Raw genomic sequence first — 18,109 nt, forward strand, 5'->3', positions numbered from 1 at the left:
TGCAGAATCTAAAAACAAACAAATGAACTCAGAGATACAAAGAATAAATCAGTTCTGGTTGCCAGAGGCTGGGGGGGGGGGTACAAAATGAGTGAAGGTGGTAATAAACAAGCAAACAACTTTGTCATCCCTTAAAGCGCTGACATATGAACATATGAAGCTAACCGAGGATGAATTACTGATGTCCTTCCTAGTCCAGAGTTGGGTAAAGCGAATTGGGCACTTTGGGGAGGGGTCTGGGGAAATGCAAGAGGAGTAATGGGAATTCCAGGAGATGCACTTTCTATTTTTGGCAGCCACAAAGTGGTGGGTGGGTAGGGAAAGTTGCTGAGGGTGGTGTTTTTAGAAAACCTGTTAGGAGGAGATCGGTGCTGGGCTGTGACTAAGGAGATGAAATCCAACGAGGACAACTACCCTTTACAGGGAGGCTGTTTTTAAAACGTGTCTTTCCTTTACTCAAATCATCTCTTTAAAAACCTCCACCAGGATCTCCTGAAGTTTTTTATTATCCCGCATCCTACAGATGAGAAGTTTAAGCCCGCCCCGCCGGCGAGGGCAGTGGGGGCGCCATCCTGACCCCCTTGGCTCCGGAGCGCGTTAACTCCCCAGAGAGGAGAAAGTGGAGGGCGGGCTGGGAGGCACGCCTGGGAGGCGGATCCACCTGGAAGCGAGCGTCCGTGGTTCTCCTTAGACAGTCCAGACGATCTGGGGAAAGGGGACCCGTCCGGGGAAGGCGGGGTGGGGACGGGGAAGAGGACGGGGTGCGGGGAGGGGAGAGCGCTCGTAGCGGAGTCTCTGCCCCCTGCTTCTCGCGAGCTCGGGAAACGCGGCGGCGCCTGGCCCAGTGCGGCCGCCGTAGAGTCCTCGTTGCCATGGCTCCCGAGGCCCGCTGTGGACGCGCGGAGGCGTGACTGAGAAGCGTGTACGGAGTCCTAAGAGTCCGAGCTTCTTCGCGGGCCCGTGAACCCGAGAGGCGCCATGGGCCGGAGTAAGCGTCCCCTCCTCCCTGCCGCCCTCGACCGTCCCCCTTCCGGGCATCGTCCCACGTCCCAGGGGACCCGGGCCGCCGCCGCCCCTTCCCGCCCGCGCACCCCGGCCCAACCCTGCGCTCCTCAGGTGCGGCTGGGCCAGCCCCTCCGCCGACCCGGCGGGCAGCCTTGCCTCCTCGGGGCTCAGGTTCCTCGTCCATAAAATGCGGTGGGCGAGAAAGGCGGGGGCTTCGTGAGAGGGGGTGGTGGAAGGTCCAGGGCTTGGCGTCAGACACATCCGGTTCGGGGCCCAAGCGCCTCCTTGCTCGCCGGGTGGTCCCGGGCTAGTCACTGTCTCAGGGCTGCAGCGTCCACACTGTTCGATTAGGCATCGTACCCGGGGGTGGAGGGAACCGAAGCCGGCGCCCCCTCCTCCACCTGGCAGCCTTGAGACCTAGAGCGAGTGACTTCACCCATGTGGGCCTAAGCCCCAACTCCAAAACGAAGGCAGTAATAGAACCGTTTTACCGACTTGGCTAAGCGTTGCTAAGTGTTTAAAAATACACCCGCAGAATGTGCAACGTGAGGGGATTAACATCTTTATTTGCCCGCGAACACCATCTTCGACTCTCTTCTCCTTTATTACAATTTTGTACAGTTCAGCCTAATTGCTCACTTCTGGTGGAAGTGTCATAGTGAATATTTTAAAATCAAGAGACTGTGCTTGATGATGAGGTTTCTTCCGTGCAAGAGCTCACAGCCTGGTGGTGGAGGGGGTGGGTGATTTGTGAATAGGAAAAGCCCCGATCCTAAACCAGTTGGTATTTGTTCTCACACTCCTTTCTAAACAGTAGACAAAAAAATTAGACCAACGTTGGTAAAAATTAAACGAAAACTTTGTCTCCCACCCGTGTAATCCTTAGCTATTACAAAAGGAAAACAAAAACCTTTGTACACACACGGACTGTGTGTGACTATTTATAGCAACTGCTTTCATAGTAGCTAAAAAATGGAAACAACCCAAATATTCTTCAACATGTGTTAATGAATTGGTCGCGGGCATGATTCCATTTATTACCCGGCCCCCACAGGTCCCCACTGTGGTAAGGCAATGCTTTGTTGTTTCCAGATGTTAATGGCAGCTCAAATCTTAAGCCCCCAAGCGTCCCAGTGATTTGGTATTCCCCCTTCCCCAGGGTATTGTCACTCAAGTAAATGGCCAGCAGGCCTTTTGGAAAGGATTTGCATGAATCCTTACCAACTATTCTTGGGGACACAGCCTCTCTTTTAGACAACATGTTGTCCAATAAAATACAGGACACCCAGTATTTTTATTCGCTAAATCTGGCAACCCTCGTTTCGGGTCCCAAAACTCACTAAGGCCTGGAGACTGGCAAGAAATTGTGAATTTTTATTGAGGCAACTGTCCTTCGTTTTCTGGTCATCAATCCTTGCTGTCTTTTGATTGCACAGATTGAGTAGTACCTTTGTTGGCTGAGCATCTATTTTGTCCTTAGGAATGTCATATTCTATTCACCATCTCCATTGCCCTCCGTGGATGTAGACCACTGGCCCCACCCCAACCTTGTCCCTCATTAGAACATCTATCCACCTAGCTTCTAAAGTTAAGTGTTGTTACTGACCTTCATTGTTTTAGGAGTCTGTCATCCCAGTTTCTATCAGTTAACCCAGGTCTTTAAAAGCATCTCTTGTGGTCAGCCTTGGCCTTGTATTTGTCTAGTTTTGGGCTCAGGGTATGCTGGCTTTGTAGAATTATCTTAGCAAGCATTCTTAAATTTTCTTAAGTTCTTAAATTTTTGTACATTTTATAGAAGTGTTTTTGTACACTGGGTATTATTTTTTCTTAAATGTTTGGTAGAATTCATCAGTGAAGATGCCTGTGCTATGGTTTTCTTTGTGGAAAGGTTTGAACTACATATTCAACTACTGTGGTAGATGCAGGGCTGTTTGATTCATCTGTGTCTTTCTGCGTGAGCTTTGGTAGTTTGTGTCTTTTAAGAAATTTTCCCTTTTAATCTAAGTTCTCGAATTTATTAGCATAGTTAGATTACTCTCTTATTAGCCTTTTAATTCTGTATAATCTAATGTCATGCTTTCCTTGCTAATAATGGAAATTTTTGTCTTCTCTCTCTTTACTGATCAGTCTGGCTAGATGTTTACCAATTTTATTTTTTTTATGTATTTTTATTGACTTTTTCCATTGTTTTTGTTTCTATTTCACTGATTTTTGGTCTAATCTTTTTTCTTTTTTGTTTCCTTTCTTCTGCTTAGTTTGGGTTCAATTTATTCTTTTTCTAGCTTCTTAAGGAGGAAGCTAATGTTTGAGACCTCTTTCCTTTCTTACTATAGGCATTAGTGCTGTTAATTTTCCCCAACTTATGTTTTAGCCATATCACACACATTTTGATATGCCTTTTAAAAAATATATTTTTTTTTTTTTGAGAGAGACAGAGAGACAGAGTGCAAGTGGGAGAGGAACATAGGGAGAGGGAGACATAGAATCTAAAGCAGGTTCCAGACTGTGAGCTGTTAGCACAGAGCCCGATGTAGGGCTTGAACTCACGAACTCTGAGTTCATGACCTGAGCCGACCAAGACACCCAGGCGTCCCACCTTTTTTTTGTTCTGTTCAAGACACTTTCTGACTTCCCTTTGGATTTCCTGATGTTCAGTGTTTGGGGTGTGTGTGTGTGTGTGTGTGTGTGTGTGTGTGTGTGTGTTTTCATATATTTCTTTCCTGGATTTTCTTGTCCCTATGACTCCATCATGTCTGGAACATGAAGTTCCTGCTCCTCTTATGATTTAGTCCTGGTCCTTGCTGTCTGGCCTCTCTACCCTCTGGTTTTAGGAAGCAAACCTCTTTATACGCTGCCAGTGTGCTACTCTGGCTTTTTTTAACTGTCCGATGAATCACGTCCAGCCTTTCCTTTCCAACAGTGTCCACAACAGCAGCCACCCAATACAGCTGTCCTTTGAGTTATAGTGTCCCCTGTATTTCTCTATTGCCCAGTGTGTCACGTCACACTTACTGGTGCGATCTCTTCCATGACTATCCTCTTCGCTATACGTTGAATGTTTGTGTCCCCCCCCCCCCATTCATATCCTCAATGTGATGGTATTAGGAGGTGGGTCATGAGCAGGGAGCCCTCATAATTGGGATTATTGCCCTTATGAAAGAGGCCCCAGAGACCTGACTTGCTCCTTCCACTGTGTGAGATTACCATCAGTGGGGAAGCCGGCTGTCCCCAGACACTAGATCTGCCGGTGCTGTGACCTTGGACTTCCAGCCTCCAGAACTGTGAGAAATAAATGTTTCTAGTTTATAATCCACCTGCTTTACGGCACTTGTGTTATAGTATTCCAAATGGGTTGACACTGTAGTGCAAGCGTTGAACGTCCCCCAGCTGCCTTGTGCCCGACGCCATCTGTGCCCCACCTACCACCAGTAATGGTGTCCTCATTGCCACTCGGGCAGCCGACTCTGACTCCGGAGGCCCGTCGTGGCTAGCGTCTGCCTTCACGTACCACTTCTGATATCAACCCTTTCAGGTTGGGTTGGCTGGAAGGCAGACTCTTCGATGCAGATTAGTGTGTAGGAGGTTCACTCGGGAACGTTACTGGAGCGGGTAGGGAAGGAGGCAAGACTGGGCGGGGAAGGACGTTGGGCTATGATGCATTTTAACAAAGGCCTTACCCACAAACCCACCCGGATACTTGGAGGTCTAAACTGGAAATGGACATTCTGATTTTCCCAAGCTCGGGTGAGAGCGCTGGGCCCTTATGGCCCCTCATCAGCCAGTCGTTGGATATGGGCTTTCCTGGGAAGGGGCGTGGCGTTGGTCGGGGTGTCATTTCAGCGGAGTGACTTATGAAGAAAGTGGGCAGCCTGAGGGCAGTCCACTGGCACCACTCCCAGCAGCTGGAGGAACTGATCCTTCAGTTTGGAAGGAGGGATCTGGGAAGTGCAACATAGTGTCCGTTGTAGCCGGAGCGCCCTTCCTCATCTGTTTATCTTGCAAATACCTACTCACGTTTCAACACTCAGCCCAGGCTTCTTCTCCATGATGCCTCTTTTGACGTCCCTCCTGTCACTCAGTAGCCCTGATCCCCCCTTTCTCTGTCCTCCCTGTTCCCTCTGTACACTTCTGTCACTGCCCCATGGCACTTCACCATGGTCTTTACTAGCATTCTCTGTGTGAATAGACGCTAGAGGGTATCGTTGCGTTAGGTCGTGTGGCTAGCGTTGCACGTTCTGATGACCTCGAGTCAGTAAAAAAAGGCAGAGCAAATGAGCAATCCTGTTTTGAAAAGTGTCCATTGGAAACCATACAAGAAAGAACAGTTTAGATGCTACAAGAGGTGACCTTCTCCTGTTTGTGACCCCTTCGTCTCTTGTTAAGTCATAAATGTATCTGCTGCGTCTTCCGAGATGTTTAAACATTCTGCAAAACCTGCTAGGAACACAGATTATTGACTTTATTCTAATCTAGTGAGGAATCGAGGGCTGTTCACAAAACACGATATAAAGCCTGAAGGAGTGAACACTAAGTTGGCGGCTTTGGAAGCTTCTAGAACTTTGCTCAAGCCACTGAAAAATCTTGGTAGAAACGGCAGCCTGACAACTTCTGGGACTCCAGAAACCTTCTCCTTCTGCCCTTTGCCCCGCCCCCACCCCACAAAGTCATTTTATTGCCCTCCCTGGAGTTGTTGAGAACCCTGTCATTGTAAGGAATCGAAAAGAAGCCTGGGCTGGCCGGTGAGTTTCGGTTAAACCCTCGGAATCCTTAGTAGCATTCTGCTAGTGAGAGAAGTGCGAATCCGTGGTTACGCTGTCAGTGGTTTTACCCGCCACGACGGCTCCAGCCATATCTTGGTTAGCACCCCCCCGTGGGCGAGACACTTCCCAGAATCCATTCAAGTCCTGCGTTTTGCTCTGCGAATTTTTCCAAAATCAGGACGTGAAAGCACACTGTTTCTCATCCGCTACCCGGGAATGTTCTCCCTCCACTGTGTGGTGGGCATCGCCCACACCATCTCTCTCGAAATAGCGTTATGACGACCCACTGAGACTTCCAAAACAGTTTTAAATCCCTGGAATGACTTCGTGTAAATGCAGTGCTGTCGTATTCGGCGTAGGGCTTCCCAAAGGTGAACCGTGCTCCCGGGAGCTCGAGCACGTTTGGTCTGAATTACACGGTGCGTAGAACCACAGAATGCTTTCCTGTCGTGAGACGCGGAACACTGTTGTCCCCATCCACCGCGTGGACGCTCTTGCACATTTCTTCCTGGGGACGCTGGTTTCCTCACTGACGTTTGCCGTTGCAGGCGGGCAGTGCCGCGTAACAGCAGTTTCCTGAGCGCCATAAAATGGTGTGCCACGTGTCAGCTTGCTTAATATGGAAGAGCCCAGAAGTAGGCCGCTGGGAGATCTTGCCTTCCTCTGTGATTCTCCATTTTCTTTTCATCTGTCCTAATTGTCTGTAATTGTTGCTGTTGGGCAGGCGTCCCTGGGGTGCCAGATCAGCTGTGGGTCCCTCCTGTGTGTGCATGCACACACCAATTAGTGATTATGCTACGGGCCGGGGCTCCTCTCCCCCCATTCCTTTTGACTAATGGTGACTTTTATCATCTTAATTGTTGCGGCTAGGAGATACGGATCAACATAATTCCTTCCTAATATCTACATGCCTCTGAAAGGGAGGGTTTGGCAATCGCATGGAAGTGATCAAATTCACACATGCAATAGCATAATGAAAAGGGTTTCTGAATTTTAGGAAAGGTGTAGCCAGGGAATGTAGGAAGGATATTTGGTGTCCGTAGAGGAAGCTGCTGGCCTTTAGGGTCGGACAAATCGGAAAAGCCTTTAAGACTGTAGAGCTGGAGAGGCCTGAGATACCTTTAGTGTTTCTGAGACCCAGGAAGCCCCCGGGGGGCTGCGCAGATGCTGATGTTAGCTTTTGCAGGCCAGAGACGGTGATGCTTAACAAGGTGTTTTCAGAATTCCCCTGAACACATTCGACTTAACCGTACTTACCGATGACGGCTTCTGTGGGATTCAAGTTGGGTTTATATCTTCAATATGAATAACCCACTAAGCCTTCAGGGGCAACTGGGGACCCAGGGAAAGACTATAACAAGGCCCATGTATCAAGTTATAATCAAACTGCCGCATAAAATGCATTTTCCACCCTTGACAAGGAGACCTTTATAACGACCCAGAAGGCTACATTTAATACGTTTCTCAAACCCCTTGGGATCTGTGCCAGAGCTGGGGGGGCAGGGCTGGGGAGAGCTGGCTCCCCGGCCATCCCTCCCTTCTCTTCCCATCTCTGGCCCTATCCTGGCCCCTCAAGCCCACGTATGAAGGTGGATACTCAGCCTGCATATCCGTCCACATCTCAGCAAACAGCTGCTCCTTGGACACTTTGGGATTGCGTACCTGATGGTGTGGTCTGGGATGGACCTGGAGAAGTGGCCAGCGTCGAGCTTGGAGGCAGGCCTGGGGCCCCTTGGGCAGAGAATTCTGTTGTTCCGCCACCTGGGACGTGTTCTAGACAGAAGGGCATGGGCTCCGGATGGGCACATCCTCCTGGCCCCGTGGACTCCAGGTCTGATGGCGGCAAGGCCTCCAAAAACCCGGCCCCCTGCTCCATGGATTGGTGTAGTTAAGGTTACACATACCCTCCTGGTCATTGAGGGTCTTACCCGTAGTAGCGAATAATTCCCACATTTCACTGAATTCGCTGAAATAACATTGGTTGTGCCGTCCCAACCCCTTCATCCCTGTTGCATCGTTGCTAAGACAGTTCTTACAGATAATTACAGAGGCAGGTAATACGTTTGACTTCACGCAACAGCTTTGCTGTGTCCTCAACGTGCTGTACCCGTCCATCCACTATCAGTTGACCGAAGCTAGTAGAGCCAACTCTGGGAGTGGGATGTGTGGAGACTAGTTTTCATGCCCTTCTGGTAGAGGTTTGGTTTCCAGAGAGCTGTTTTCTGTTTACGCTGGTTTGCGTGCTAGCCGTGGCATCCGGAGACAGCGGAGTGCAGCAGGCAGTAGGGACCCCGGGGGGCCAGGACTGGCCAGAACTCCCTGTTAGTCCCTTTGCCTGCCATTTGGGCCCGCTTCTCCCCGGGACCCGGCTGGGGGTCCGTTAGCCACCTCTGCCTGCTAGTTGAGCCAAAACGTAGAACAGCAGGACGTGCCCCGTGCATGGTGTGTTAATCTCCAGACCTTCCCGTTTCCCCTGACTTCCAAAGAACTGTCTTTGCAAGCACCCCCATCTCCTACCACCAGAAATAGCAGGGGTTCAGCCTCCTGCACACAGATGATCGAGTTCGTAGCTGTTTTCACTGTGTTTTTTTTTTTTTGACGTTTATCTATTATTGAGAGAGAGAGAGAGACAGAGCATGAGCATGGGAGGGGCAGAGAGAGAGGGAGACACAGAATCGGAAGCAGGCTCCAGGCTCCGAGCTGTCAGCACAGAGCCTGATGCGGAGCTTGACGAACCGTGAGATCATGACCTGAGCTGAAGTTGGACACGGAACCGACTGAGCCATCCAGGCACCCCCTACCCCACTCCTTTTTTTTTTTTTTTTTTTTAACAAAAGGGCAAGTCCACCTTTAAGAGTGTGGCGTGGACGTTGGCAGCCGAGGGTGCTGTGAAGAACTCTGTCTCGGCTAGAGGAGCCTGTAGAGGTCCAAGACCCTGGGCAAGTTATTGAACCTCTCTGTGCGTCAATTCCTCATCTGCCCCCTATACGTACTCGTATGTTAATACATGCAAAGCACTTAGGACAGTGCCTGGCACTTGTATGTGGCAACAAATGAATCTTTGTTGTCTCTTGGGCTGGACATGTAGCATTCCACTGTCCACCTAAAAGGCAGGACATTAAAATGGATTAATGATCTTTTTAATAGCGCTGGAAAACAGGGTTTCTCCGTTGTCATCACTTCTTTAACTTGGGTGTGTCTTAGGAAGGGGATTCCCGTCTTGCTCTTGGCTCCAACTGTGGACCAGAGAATTGTCCCCATTCCCTCGGTGCCCCCGTGGCAGGCCAGCCCCCCCCCCCCCAGTGCCGCATAGCACTCTGGTCAGAGGGGCAGGGACTCTTACTACCCCCCCTCCCGTGAGCGGCTCCTTTCATTCCTCCTGGAAACAGAGCTCAGGGTAGCTGCTCTACAAGATTGCAGTGCAAAATCTAGCGTGCTCCTCTTCCCTCTCCAGCTCGAGTTCAATTAATCAATGTCGGTTGAATGGACAGACCTTTCCTTACTGAACGCTGGGAGCTGCTTACACGTTTTTGGCCCCCTGGTGGCCAGACTGTGCCACTTAGTCGCAAGTTGCCCTGTCGTGGTCTCCTTAGCGGGTCTCGTCCAGTTTGGCATGATAGCACCACAGGATGTCATGTCAACATATGCCATAGCAACACTCTCATGGTCATTACCCACCAACTCTGTCTCCATCCCTAGAGGAAAATGTAGGTAGACCTTGGGCAAAAAAGGCAAAATCTCTCTGACTCACCATGGTGTCGCCAGACAAGGCAACACTTGTCTGTTCTCTTCCCCTTTGAAAATCACTCGGGCCTGGGGGATTGACATTTAACTGGGAAGAAAATCCAACGCATTCGTCATGTCATAACCTGATGATGAACATAGGGACGGAGACGTAACACATAACAAATTTTCTTTCAGTCACAGAAGATCTTATTAGACGGAACTCCGAGCACAATGACTGTGTCATTTTTTCCCTGGAGGAGCTCTCCTTGCATCAGCAAGAAATAGAAAGACTAGAGCATATTGACAAATGGTGCCGGGACTTAAAAATCCTCTATCTTCAAAATAATCTCATTGGAAAAATTGGTAAGTGTTCAGGATTTTGTTCTCATGGTTTCTTCGACGTTTTGAGTGGGGAAACCTGGGGAAGTTGCAGGGTGATTCTTAGAAAAAGACGACACGGGTGACAAAGAACCACCCGGGCAAACAGACACGGCCAGCTCTCGGGAGCCTGCCTGGACCTTTCTCTGAGCTCCCACGCTGCTTAGTCCCCTTGCCTGAGGCTCTCCAGGGACGCCATCGAGGAGTTGCGATGTTCAGGCATGTTTGTCGACCTGCCCGTTTGTAGCCAGGGTTTGGTAAAAGTTTGAAAGAAGGAAAATAGAATCCAGGCATTTGTCCTGGTTTCACACCGCTCCGTGGAACAGAAAGGGTTGCATGGGAGTTGAGTAAACCCTCGTCAGATTCCCTATGGTGGCTGGTTCTGCCGTGGTTACAGAGCTCGTGTCTGGGCGAGGCCGTGTGCTCCGTATTGGGTCTCGAGAGGGTTCCACACCCACACCCCTGTTTACTGCTCCAGTTAGGAATGAAGTGACGGGGAGACGGATCAGAATGTCAGCATCGTAACTGACAAAACCTTTTGGAGAAGGTGGCCTAGACCCGCCGCCACGGGGGCTTCCTAAAAATGCCCTCAGGTTAAATGTGTCCACCCGGTCACATGCAGGCTGGGCAACCAGAGGCTGGCAGGCCCCCTGCGTATGGCAGTAGGGGGACAGGAGCGCGTCCTCTCTGCTGGTGGGAGGAGCCCAGAAGCCAGGACAGAGGGGGACCGGGCATTGCCCGGCTCCTTCTCCCAGTTCATCCATCGGATGGGTGGGCCCTCCTCACGGTCCCAGGGGGAAGAATGAGTTAAGGGGCAGGGAGAAGGGGGACCTGCCAGGTGGAAACAGGAGTGTTCCCACACTCAGGAGAGCGCAGGCCCTGATGGGCTTGATCCCTGCCTCGGCCACCTAGAAACTGTGTGAAGGGGACACCCGGGTGGCTCAGTCGGTCGAGCGCCCGACTTCAGCTCAGGTCGTGATCTCAGGGCTCGTGAGTTCAAGCCCCGCGTCGGGCTCACTGCTGTCCGCACAGACAGCACAGACTGTCCCTCCCCTGCTCATGCTCTCTCTCTCAAAAAGGAAAAGGGGGGAAAAAAAAACCTGTGTGAAATCAGGTGAGTCTGTTAACTTAGTCTTGCCGTGTCTACACCAGGGACTGCGTGAAACAACGCACTTACTTCTTGAGCTCCGCGCTCGCCCAGATGCTGTCTGCTGCCACTGCTGTTAATGTTGTCATCCACCCAGGCTGGCCACGTGGGGGCGGGGGCAGAGGCGGGGGGGAAAAGGGACGGACATAAGGGTCACCTAAGGGTCGTGGCTCTGGCACTGGCACCAGAGGTCAGCCTGCAAGGTCATTTGAACTTGCCCCGGTGTGGTTCTCGACAGGGGTGTTTGACGACACCCGGGACGGTTTTGGTTGCCACAGGCGTGGGGGGGGGCGGGGAGGGGGTGCCGCCACATGTCCTGTACCGGGACCCCGGGACACCGCTAACTGTCCTGTGGTGCCCGGGCTGGCCCCACAGTGTTCGTGCTGCTGAGGCTGAGAAACCCTGGTGGGTTGCAAAAAAAAAAAAAAAAAAAAAAAAAAGCCTGGAATCTGCATTATTTTTTGAAGATTTGTTAACATTCTTTATCTTTCTTCAGATCATTATTTTCGGCATCTTTCACTTCACCAGAGATTAGAAACTCTGGCACACTGTTCAATTAAAAAGGCTGTTAGAGAAAACCACCAGCTTTTCTGCGGGGTGGGGGGGGGGGGCATTAAGGAGCCGTCCTAATTGTAGAGATCTAAAAGAGTTCCCGAAATTTCAATCTCCACAGCTGGGTCCATCACAATTACTAATTAGCGGCATAGTATTTCAGGCCTTTTCAGAGCTGTGAGAAAGCTTACATTTCTGCTTCCAAAGTATTCTTGAATTAAACACTCTTTTAAATCCTAATAATGGGATTTTTCAGTGCTACTCCACCCATAGGCACTTAGGCACTTTATTAGCAAGCAAAAGTGTTTCTCCGGGACTCAGACTGGCTCTTGTGCCCTCGAGGTAGGAGCTTGCAAAAAAAATGGTTGCCTCTCCTGAAGCTCTGTTCCTCATTGCGGGGTGCACATGGGCTCGCTTGGGGGGCTGTGCTTAGTGCTGGTCCCAGGGTGAGCCCAGGACCCCCCTGGTCTTGTTAACCTGGGGCTCCAGCCCCCTCCCAGACCTCCTGACTTAACCTGCTGGGGGGCTCCCCAAATCTGCATTTGCAATGGCTCCCCAGTGAGCCTGAGGCCTACCTGAGAGCAGAGCTGATTGCACTAGGGGGTGGCTTTGGTCCAGGGCAAGTCTGTGGGTCTGGTAATGGCCATGGGTGAGAACTGTTTCCAGGATGGTTTGGGCTAGAACCACGGTTTGGCTGCCTCCGTTCCCGCTTGCCAAGAGTGCTGTGTGTTATTATCTGCAGAGCCTTTTCTCCCCCTGACCAATTTAACCTATTCTTTTTTTTTTAATTTTTTTTAATTTTTGAAGTTTATTTATTTATTTTGACAGGGAGGGAGGGGCAGAGAGAGAGAGGGAGAGAGAGAGACTCCCAAGCAGGATTCTGCGCTGAGAGTGCGGAGCCCGACTTGGGGCTCAACCTCACGAACTCTGAGATCACGACCTGAGCCAAAATCAAGAGTTGGGGCGCCTAACCGACGGAGCCACCCAGGCTCCCCTCCTTAGCCTGTTTTCCTTTTTTTTCAGCCCGTTATTCTTGAGAGATAGTTTAAGAAATCCTCCTAAAACAAATCTTCCTTTTTTTTTCCTTATCAGAAGACCCTTTTCACATTTAGAAGGTTATACATGTAACAAATGTGGGGAAGGAGCAAGTATTTTGTTGTCGGCTGGTAGTTTTAACAGTAATAACTTCAGGTATTTTTGTTTAGGGTGCAGACTAGACACTCTGTTTGCACACAGAGCTTCACAAATCTGTTGACTGTTGAATGCTCCAGTGTTGCCTAGAGAACCTCCTGGAAACATCAGTATTACTTACAATCATCTAATTGCTAAGAGAAACTCTAGGAATTTATTCCCAGATCCTCGTTTCAAACAAATGAGTACGCTGAGGCTTAGAGAGATAAAGTGTTACTCTTAGGTCTACGGGGAACACGTAGGTGGCATTTTCTAAATTTTAAACGAAATGTAACAATGATAAAGGTGATGATAACTATAAATTTATCATATTTGATCTTCCTAATCTCCATGGAAAATGGGCAGAAGGAGCCTTATTGAAGTGAGGAATTCCCAAATCCACATTCCTTAGCAGGGTTTCCTACATTCGTGTCCTCTTAGAAAGGACTGTGCTTTTAGGGTGTGGTGTCATGATATATACTCAGGAGTCAAGATTTCCTGGCTTTGCCACTGAACCTTGCACAAGTGATTAATTCTCTGCACCTTCGTATTCCTATTTGGAAAAGGGGACAACAGTAATTTTTACCTCACGGGGTTGTTAAGAGGATTAAATGATATCATATATGCAAAATGCTTAGAAATATACATGGCATATAATAAGCTCTCAATGATGTTACCTATGGTATTATTAGCAGTTTTTAAAAAAATGTTTATTTATCTTTGAGAGAGAGAGCACAAGGGAGGGAGGGGCAGAGACAGAGGGAGACACAGGATCCGAAGCTCTCAGTGCAGAGCCTGATGCACGGATCGACGTGGGACTCGAACTCCTGAACCGCGAGATCGTGATTTGAGCCGAGGTTGGAAGCTTATGAGCCAAATGAGCCACCCAGGCGCCCCAGTATTATTAGCATTTTTAAGTGTCCCCGTCCTACAGAAATTCTCTGACTTATTTATGCTTATCATTTTGCCTCTAAGAGATTTTGTGTTTGTTAAAAACAATAATCCTGTATGTATCAGGGTAAATTTGATTTCACGTGAAGGAAACCCCAGCTTCATTGCGGCTTACCAGTAAGGAAATCACATATCTTACCCACCGGTAAGCCCAGAGATAGGACAGTCTCCAGGGTTCGGCGATGCCTTCTTTCTGCTCCCCAACCACAGCACGGGCTCCCTCCTGCTGCTGGTTTCCTCGTGGCTGTAAGAGGACTGTGAGTATCTGTAAGGGTATCACTTTCTTCCCTAATAACATCCAGCAGGAAAAAGGAAAAGACCATCCCCAAGCATGGAACACAGACCTTTCCCTCTTATCTGACTGGGAGACCTTGATTTGCATGTCTTCTCCTGCATCACACGTTGCCAGGAGATTGCCGGGGGCTGGTTGGCTTAAGCCTAGGTCCTGAATTGTCATTAACAAGGGACATGCTGTTGCTATGCACTGGCCCAGCTTGGTGAAGCCAGCCTCTGGAGTTAGAGCTGGCTGGGGACAAGAGCAGAAGTGGGTTCTATTAGGAGCTACGGAGAAAGACATGGGTGTTGCTTTGGGCAACCAACAATCTCTCATGTCCAAGTACAGACACGAAAAAGCAACACGGTTTTCATAACCATAATAATGCTTAGATTCCCTTTATCATTTTCACAGTAGATTGTGTGACAATAGCGTTTATCTTGAAGGTTAATTGATTACATTATTTGTATCTTTCAGAAAATGTTAGCAAACTCAAGAAACTTGAATATTTGAACTTAGCTTTAAACAACATTGAAAAAATTGAAAATTTGGAAGGTAAGAATTTTCTTCTTACATTTTATTATGAATTAAAATTGAGATTTGCATCTAGATTTAAACCGTACTGCTTAAACAATAGGTGTACTTTTCAAATTAACATTTTACCGAAGTCTTACGTTTATTAATTATTGGTGAAAGTTCAAATAATAATAGATCTATGAATTCGAAAATGGAAGTCCACTTCATGCCTTCCTAACCCAGCTTCCCTCACAGAGATAGTGGTGTTAAAATTAACCCTTGGTTGATCATGATTTCACAGTCATGAGATCAAGCCCCGCATCGGGCTCCACACTGATGGTGGAGTCTACTTCGGATTCTCTCTCTCTCTCTGATTCTCTCTCTCTCTGTCTCAATAAATAAGTAAACATTTATAAAAAAAATAAACCTTGGTTGAATACAAGCTAGTTTTGTTTCATTTGCTTTTTATCAATGGGACCATACTATGAGTATTGTTTTGAGAATTGATTTCTTCTGTGAAATTACCTTGTTCTTTCACATCCAGGAACCACGGGGGCTTTCTACCAGAATGATGGTAGACTGATTTATCTAACAATTTTTCTGCAGATGGGCATTTGGGTGGTTTCCAGCATTTTGTATAATAGGCATGGCTGCAATGAGGATTCTTCACAGTTCGCTCTGTGTGCATGTGTTTATAGGATAAACACACAGAAATGGAATTCCTAGGTTTAAATACGCACATTTTGATAAGAATTGCCAAGTTATTCCCCAAAAAGGTTATATCAATTTACTTTTGTACTGATTGTCCATGTGAGTACCCATTTTTACACAACCTCACTAATAATTTTAGTAAACAATTTTTTAATATTTTTTTTTTAAGAGAGAGAGAGAGAGAGAGAGAGAGCAAGCCAGGGAAGGGTAGAGAGAGAGGGAGAGAGAAATCCCAAGCAGGCTGTAGGTTTTCAGCACAGAGCCCAATGTGGGGCTCAAACTCACCAACTGTGAGATCATGACCTGAGCTGAAACCAAGAGTTGGACACTTAACTGAGCCACCCAGGCACCCCAATAAGCAATCTTTTTAAAAAAACCAAACAAACAAAGGCATTATTATCAAATATTTATTTAAATTATTTACATCTCCCTTATTAGTATTGAGTGTCCATATAATCCTTCAGATTTTTATAGAGTATTTGTATTTCTTATCTCCTCTACTTTACATTTATTGGTTATTTTTATTTTGGTTTATCTTTTTTAGTTGCTCTTAAACATTCCAGATATTAATGTTTTGTTATGTATGCTATAAATATTTTCTCTTGAGTCTGCTACTTTTCCTTTGTTCCATTTATGATGCTAGCATCATTCAGAAGTATTACATTTTAATAGACTCAACTTTTCACTTTTTCTTTATAGTTTCTGAATATAAATACATTCTACATTAAGTTCTAGTTTTAATGATTGTATTTTTACATTGAATATCTCTAGTACCTCTCAAATTTATCATGTAAAAGGGTACGTTTTTGGATAAAGAAAATGACGTACACGTGTACACAATGGAATATTATGTAGCCATAAAAAAGAATGGAATCTTGCCATTTATGACAACGTGGACGGGCATGGAAGCCATTATGCTAAGTGAAATAAGTCAGCCAAAGACAAATACCGTATGATCTTCCTTATATGTGAAATCTGAATAATAAAACAAAACAAACAAGACACCAAGCTCAGAGATACACAGAACAGAAGATTCGGTGGTTGTCAGGGGTGGGGGTGGGCAGAGCAGGCAAAAGAGAGGAAGGGAGCCAAGAGGTACAAACCTTAAAACTATAAAATAATTCTCCTTTTTAGTGGGGTCTGCCTGGTTTGGGAATCGAGGTCATGCCGGCTTCATAGAATGAGTCCAGAAGCTTTCCTTCCGTGTCTATTTGTGGAACAGCTTCAGAAGGCTAGGTATTATCTCTGCTTTAAACGTCTGGTAGAACTCCCCTGGGAAGCCATCTGGTCCTGGACTCTTATTTGTTGGGAGATTTTTGATAACGGATTCCATTTTTTCCCTGGTTATGGGTCTGTTCAAATTTTCTATTTCTTCCCATTTGAGCTTTGGTAGTGTGTGGGTGTCCAGGAATTTGTCCATTTCGTGCAAGTTGTGCAGTATTTTGGCATATAATTTTTCATAGTATTCTCTAATAATTGTACTTCTGTGGTGTCGGTTGGGATCCCTCCTCTTCCATTTGTGATCTTATCTATTTGAGTCCTCCCTCCCTTCTTTTTGAGAAGTCTGGCTTGGCGTTTATCAATTTTGTTTATTCTTTCAAAGAACCAGCTCTTAGATTCATTGATCTGTTCTACTGTGTTTTTTTAATTTGGATTCTGCATTGTTCAATTCTGCTCTAATCTTTATTATTTCTCTTCTGCTGGCTTTGCGCTTTCATTGCTGCTCTGCTTCTGGTTCCTTTAGGTGTGAGGTTAGGTTCTGTGTTTGGGATTTTTCTTGTTTCTTGAGGTAGGCCTGGACTGCAATGTATTTTCCTCTTAGGACTGCCTTTGCTGTATCCCATAGGGCTTGGACTGTCATGTTTTCATTGTCATTTGCTTCCATATATTTTTAAATTTCTCCTTCAATTGCCTCGTTGACTCATACATTCTTTATAGGATGTTCTTTAACCTCCATGCATTGGGAGGCTTTACAAATTTTTTCTTATGGTTGATTTCAAGTTTCATAGCATTGTGATCTAAAAATATGCATGGTATGATCTCATTCCTTTTATATTTATTGAGGGCTGTTATGTGACCCAGTATGTGATCTGTCTTGGAGAATGTTCCATGTGCACTTGAGAAGAAAGTGAGTCAGAAAAAGACAGATATCATATGTTTTCACTCATATGTGGAATTTGAGAAACTTAACAGAAGACCAAGGGGGAAGGGAAGGGAAAAAAATAGTTTCAAACAGGGAGGCAAACCATAAGAGACCCTTAAATACAGAGAACAAACTAAGGGTTGCTGGGGGGGGGTGGTCAGGGAAGAGGGGAAAATGGGTGATGGGCATTGAGGAGGGCACTTGTTGGGATGAGCCCTGCGTATTGTATGTAAGTGATGAATCATGGGAATCTACCCCTGAAGCCAAGAGCACACTGGATACACTGTGTGTTAACTAACTTGACAATAAATTATATTTAAAAAACTATAAACTAAATAAATCATGAGCATGTAATGCACCATATGGCGACTGTAATTAATAATGCTGTACTGCATATTTGAAAATGTCTAAGAAAGTAGATCTTAAAAGTTCTCATCACAAAGAACAAACTTCTGTAATTGTGTAAGGTGACGGATGCTAAGTAGACTGATCGTTTCACAATATGTACAAGTATTGAATCCCTGTGTTGCACACCTGAAACGAGTATAATGCGTGTGTTAATTATACCTCAATGAAAAATAAAATAAAATAAGATGAATTTGGAAAATCGTACTTTTTTCTCAGGATGTCTCTTAGTTGAAATATTTGAAGCATTTATTTTTAATTGCTGTATAATTCACATGCCATAAAACTCACTTTTTTTCTATTATACAATTCAAGGGTTTTTAGTATAGTTACAAGGTTGTACACCCATTATCACTATCCGATTCCAGAAC

The 18,109-nt window shown here is 46.8% G+C and overlaps 1 protein-coding gene across 1 annotated transcript in view; it reads left to right on the top strand.

Moving 5' to 3' along the window:
• The first annotated feature begins 855 nt into the window (after positions 1-855).
• The window catches only part of DNAAF11 (dynein axonemal assembly factor 11), a 78,828-nt gene continuing 61,574 nt past the window's right edge, over positions 856-18,109 (top strand). Inside the window, exons 1-3 of the mRNA XM_086695994.1 lie at positions 856-988; positions 9,687-9,854; positions 14,441-14,518. Of these exons, the coding sequence (XP_086552120.1) occupies positions 979-988; positions 9,687-9,854; positions 14,441-14,518 (256 nt within the window). The 5' untranslated portion in view covers positions 856-978. The remainder of the gene's footprint in view (positions 989-9,686; positions 9,855-14,440; positions 14,519-18,109) is intronic.

This window comes from Puma concolor, chromosome F2 (assembly GCF_028749965.1).
Source record: "Puma concolor isolate L17-30 chromosome F2, mPumCon1.1.hap2, whole genome shotgun sequence".
Classification (NCBI taxonomy): domain Eukaryota; kingdom Metazoa; phylum Chordata; class Mammalia; order Carnivora; family Felidae; genus Puma; species Puma concolor.